Raw genomic sequence first — 6,000 nt, forward strand, 5'->3', positions numbered from 1 at the left:
CTATATCTCATATGAAGCTCACGGCTTTTGGTTTATCTGTATCAAAGATATAGTTGGGGGCTTCCCTGGTGGCGCAGTGGTTGAGAGTCCGCCTGCCGATGCAGGGGACACGGGTTCGTGCCCAGGTCCGGGAAGATCCCACATGCCGTGGGGCAGCTGGGCCCGTGAGCCATGGCCGCTGAGCCTGCGCGTCCAGAGCCTGTGCTCTGCAATGGGAGAGGCCGCAGCAGTGAGAGGCCCGCGTACCGCAAAAAAAAAAAAAGATATAGTTGGGGAAGGCAACAAGCGTAACGTGTATTTACTTTACCACTTATTTCAGAATTAAATGCATATAGTTATAGCTTATAATAAATTATAAAAGATTGTATATTTATTAGACAGTTATATGGCACTATCTCACTCTCTCACTAGGTGACTAATGATTAAAGAGGATGATACTCTCCAAAATGTTGCACACGGTGCCTGAAACATGGGAAATACTCAATAAACAGTCAATATCAGGAATATTAAATAATTAGCACTGATGGCCAAATTACCTAAGGTGCTTAGCAAGTATAAAGCCACCTTTCCTGTTCCTTTCCCTTTGGGGGACTCCTAATAATGTCTAACTGATCATCAACAGAGTAAAGATGCAACTTATGAGGAGCTTCCAGCACAGGGAACCTGGGATTACAAAATAGTGGATAAATAAAAGACATAGGAACAGCTCGATTAGTATGAGTCACTGAAAACTAGCTCCCGGAGACACGGACCCATGCGCGAGGACCACCTGCTGCACATTCCACGTGGAGAGGTCTCTCCTCATCTCTCTCCAGGGACGTGACAGTAGGGAAGTGGATATTTACTTCTGCCGGTGTGGAGACCCTGTTTCCCTTTCACCAAATTATATCTTAGGTTCCAGACATATAATTACATGTGGCCCCAGGGCCCCAGTTCAGGAATCCTGCAATGCCACAGGCTCAGGTAAGAACTGTGCTCTACCTGGTTCCAGCACAGGAGAGGCAAGCAGAGGACGGCACAGAGCTCAGAGGCCCTGAAGATGCACGACCAGGTGGATGGCATGAGGCCAAAGAAAGAACTGGGATTACAAAAGGGATCAAATCCTCTATCACTCTCCCTTCTAACTCTAAGCTTCTGGACAGCCCACAAGGAAACACTGCTGCCCAGTGTTGAAACATCCCTCTATGATCCAAGAGAATTAGAAAATAAAGACATTGGTCATGCTAATCAAAGCTGTAAGAGAAATCTAAGACCGTCACGACAATTCAGGGAAGTGTGGTCTGTGTGCTCTGGGAATGGATGGTATTCAAGCAAGGGCAGGTGAATCCAAGCGCTCTCCTTGGACTGATTACATTCCACCACTTTTGTACTGTACCTACCTGTCTGCTATGTAGCCGATACCCACAGAACCGATAAAAAATCCTACATTCACAGCCGACTGAAACAGGTCCAGCATCCAGGAGTTGGTACACACTAGGTTAAACTGCGAGGGGCCAGGGTGTCCAGGGTTGGGAGGGAAAGAAAACAAAATTCTGTTAGACACAGCTCAACCCAGGGAACTCAGGAGGTATTCCTTGCATGGCACTGATGTGACTGGATGACAGTAAACCCACTCTTTTCTTGCTCGTGTTAACTGTCTTTACACAACCCCGAAGATGTGTCCCGCAGTCTGTTTAGCATTCCATCTAGCAATACGTCATCAGGCTGAACTCTGTTTTAGCTAAATGAGCTGAAATTGGGTAATTACTTACGCACAAACCATTTCTCTTTGTAATTTTATTAAATAGGTGTGTGGACACATAACAAGCGTTGGCCTAAGGAAGCCAGGCTGTTCAGTGTCTCTTTAAATTAGGGGAATTAGCATCTTACTAATGGCTGTTACCTTTGTCCTCACTTGGAACAGGAGACGGTGCTGGGGAGCCACAGGTGCTGGCCTGGAGGTCAGGAGAAAACCCCTTTCTAGGGCTAAGGACTAACTTTCTCACTTTGTGGCCTTGGGCAAAATTTTTCTCTGCTCTGGGCCTCAGGCTCCCATCTCTGTATGAACAATGACATGAACCACGCTGCAAAAGCCTCTTAAAAGTTTTATGGGGCTTCCCTGGTGGCGCAGTGGTTGAGAGTCCGCCTGTCAATGCAGGGGACGTGGGTTCATGCCCTGGTCCAGAAAGATCCCACGTGCCGCGGAGCGGCTGGGCCCGTGAGCCATGGCCGCTGAGCCTGCGCATCCGGAGCCTGTGCTTCGCAACGGGAGAGGCCACAACAGTGAGAGGCCCGCATACCGCAAAAAAAAATAAAATAAAATAAAATAAAGTTTTATGGTACTTGATCAACAGAATGTGGTGGAAGTTATACTTTGCCATTTTCTGGGTCCAGGCCTTAAGAAACAGGTAGCTTCCTGTGATGGTTAATTTCATGTGTCAACTTGACTGGATCACAGGATGCCCAGATGCTTGGTTAAACATTATTTCTACTTTTTAATGATTTTGTTTAATCAAAAATCACAAACATGTTAAGCCAGTGGAGGCTGGAAATAAAGAATCACTGTAGAAGAAACAAAAAGTTTTATGGTGTTAAATCTTCAATCCTCCACATTTCATGTAACTATCAGACCATTTTAGATCCTTCAAATGGCTCTTCTACCTTAATGCCTGTACAGAATATCTTCACATCATCCAAGCAGTCTTTTTAAGTTAAGCCAGGCACCTGGCTTTCTTTGTATTTGCAGAATAATTTTATCCCCCCATTTTGCTTTGTCTCCAATAAAAGCAAGTCTCACTACTATACATAAAACAGACAACTAATAAGGACTTACTGTATAGCACAGGGAACGCTACTCAATACTCTGTAATAATGGCCTATATGGGAAAAGAATGTAAAAAAGAGTGGATATATGTATGTGTATAACTGATTCACTTTGCTGTACACCTGAAACTAACACAACATTGTAGATCAACTGTATTCCAATAAAAAAGTTTAAAACAGCAAGTCTCCATTTTTTCTTTCTATTTATTGAAAAGAGGCCTCATGATTAGATGTTAATGCCAAGTGTAGTTTTTAATAAAATAATAGTACCATAGCATAAGCTCCAACCCCAAATGGTTTGATATGGATACTTCGAGCAAATTAAAGAGAAAAAAATTAGCCATCGAGAGAAAAGTACATTGTATCACAGTAAGTCACCCATTCAGGTGAGTTCCATGAGGTGTCAGGTGTCCATCTGTACCATGGCAGAGTGGAGGGGAAGTCAGGGCTTCCAGAAAAAGAGAAGGCTTGAAAATTTTCCCTTTCCTGGCATAATTTCCAGGAATTCTGATGTTTTTGCTTGCTTCTTACCACTGAGACTTGCATACACCAGAATCATTATTGTCAGAATTTAAAGCTTAAACTCACCTGCTCAAATGCCAGACAAATAAGAGGATGTACGTTTTCTTGAAAACTAGGATTTTATTTTAATTAATTAATTAATTTGTTTGTTTGTTTATTTTTTATAAGATACTTTGAGTCCAAAGAGCACATCTGGCCCTCCCTGGGTTCTTCCTTAAGAAAAACTGCACTCTTTGCTTTCTCCATCCCTTCTAAGTCCCACGATCACCTACCTCGGTCACAATGGAGGAGCCAGGTGTGTCGTACACCCAGCCGTGCCGACAGGGACCCAGAGGCAGGAGGCTGCTGTTGGCGGCCAGGCTGGCCAGCGGGTCCACGCAGCCGAGGGCGCTCTGGTTCCAGTCCACCTCATAGCGGAGGCACTGCCGGGGGAAGGCCTGGCCCTCGGGCCCGGGGCCCGGCACCGTGTAGTTGAGCTCCTCGGCCAGGCTCCAGCCGCATCGACGGCTCAGCTCGGGCACCCCGGGGCTCCAGCAGCGGTGGTCCGGGGTGAAGGCCAGGAAGACGATGCCCACGTAGATGGGGGTGAAGGCGGCAGAGAGCAGAGAGAGGAAGAGAAATGTTTGTTTCTGGAAAAAGTTGAATTCCCCTATGTGTTCTAGGATGTCGTCCACCGTCGGCATTATTCTGGCGAGAGAAGTCCCAGTGCTGTCTCCTGTGCTGCTCAGACGCCACTGAGCGAGGCTGGGCCCAGCTCAGCACAACCCCGACCAAAAGTCAAAGGGTGAGTTTATTTTAGAAAGCGACCAGCCTTTGGTCCAGACTTTTACTGGTCAGACCAACTCCCAGCCATGCACTTCCCCGGCCACGTGTGTCCTGCTTCCCCGAAACACCCCGAGCAAGTCACAGGGCAAGATGCTGTGTTTAGTGTAGCATCCCTCTGGTGAGTGGGTCCCTGCCTCACGCCGGCCCCACTAACAATCCTTCCTCTGTACCACACGGGGAGAAATCCGAGCACTTTCACGTATCACAGCCCTGTTGATCTTCTGTAGTAAACTGAGTGTCCAGGAAGTTAATATATTCATATCTCACTCACACAGCCAACCTTTTCGCTAAGGTGTCGCAGGGAAACGCACACAATTTTGGCCTTGCTTGCTGAGTACGATGCGAATCATGGTCTCCCGGTCAGAGCTCTTGTCTGGATTCAAGACGGTTTGCAAATTCTATCGCTGTGCTTTTTCTACAAACAACAGCCAGGGCACTCGAGGTACATGCTGGGGCTGTTTGTTTTGATTTTTCCAGGATTTTATAATTCTGCTCTTTAAAGAATGACAATCTGGCATTCTTGCCTTTGAACCCTGGAACCCCTTGACCTGTTTGTGAGGAAAGGATAAAATGTTCTCCGCACATGTAGGTCAAGTGTAATGCAGGCAGGAGTGGTCTCATTCTGCTGTTTTTTGGTCTTAGTTCTTTCTGCCTGTGGTCAGGGGTGGAGGGGCTCTTTAGGATGGTATTGGCTGCATCCAAACGCAAGGGAAACAGGCAAACATCTTTCCTGGTGGGGAAAGGATCCTCACTGCGGTGGGCAGCTGCCACATCAGGAAGGTGGCCTGCTGATATATCTGCATATTAAAATACCAGAAATTTAATCCTGTTTTCTCCTTTTTTTCCGTTGGGGTCTGTTTTCCTGTGGGTAGAACAGCATGGGTTGAAAAGTAGTGACCCACAGAAGTCCTCCTCCCCATTGCAGCTGCAAACTTTGTTTTCTTAAAAAAGCAAGAACCGGGGTGCCTCTGGGGACCTTGTCAACCTCTTCTGGGCTCTGTCAGGCTCCTGGAGGTTCTCTGCTGGGTGTTAGCAGGATGGGGGGGACTCCTGCTGCCCCCGGCCCCAGTTTGAGTGCGTGGGTTCAGATTCTATAGAACCAGGAGCTGGGGGAGTATTTCTGGCACAGAGTCATGCATGCAATTCTACCTGCTGACTATTCAGTGGGCTAAAGCAAAACAAAATAAATGAGAACTGGATTAAATTGCTGACTGTACCGGGACTGGCCAAGGCCAAGGGTGGGCCGTGGTGAGCAGGGGTCTCGGCCTCTGAGGTAATAAACTGTCACAGACTAAAAACGCCAGCCCCCGAAAGCCGTGGCTTGCCCCACAGCCATCTTGGGTAACAGATAACAGGAAGGCTTTCCAGAGAGATGAGGCCGCGGCCGGTTGCCTGAATCTGGAGATGAGATCCGGTTCTTTGCTCAGGAGCTCTCTAGAGGCAGAGAGATTTTTCAAATAAAGATGAAAAATCATTAATAACGTAAAGGACAGATAAATAATACCAACCAGCAAAAAGATATGGTGATATCACACAAGAAAAACATACCTTTAACTTCCATTTCCAGGAAAATGGAATAGATGGCCTTTTCCTTTTTCTTCCCACTGAGCACAACTAAAACCCCAGCATGCTGCATATAAAACAATTGCCAGGACACACTGAACAGTGGAGAAAAGGCAGGGACCTCTGGGCCCAGAGAGTGACCCAGTGGGCAGTTTTCCTGCTCACAACCCAGACTGGGTGCTGGAGACGCAGCAAGCCAGAGATACCAGTGGTCCCAACAAAATACCATCAAAAGTCCCAACAAAAGCCTGCTCTCTCTAGATTCCCAGGAATAAGCTGAAGCTTTTC

General features: G+C 46.9%; 1 protein-coding gene across 1 annotated transcript in view; it reads right to left on the minus strand.

Annotated features, from left to right (window-relative positions):
* SLC22A2 (solute carrier family 22 member 2) overlaps window positions 1-4,007 on the minus strand; it is a gene marked incomplete at both ends in the record, with an annotated part of 28,519 nt that extends 24,512 nt beyond the window's left edge. Inside the window, 2 exons of the mRNA XM_079716071.1 lie at window positions 1,380-1,483; window positions 3,597-4,007. Of these exons, the coding sequence (XP_079572197.1) occupies window positions 1,380-1,483; window positions 3,597-4,007 (515 nt within the window). The remainder of the gene's footprint in view (window positions 1-1,379; window positions 1,484-3,596) is intronic.
* Window positions 4,008-6,000: the final 1,993 nt, after the last annotated feature.

Source organism: Hyperoodon ampullatus (assembly GCF_949752795.1).
Source record: "Hyperoodon ampullatus genome assembly, chromosome: 12".
NCBI lineage: Eukaryota > Metazoa > Chordata > Mammalia > Artiodactyla > Ziphiidae > Hyperoodon > Hyperoodon ampullatus.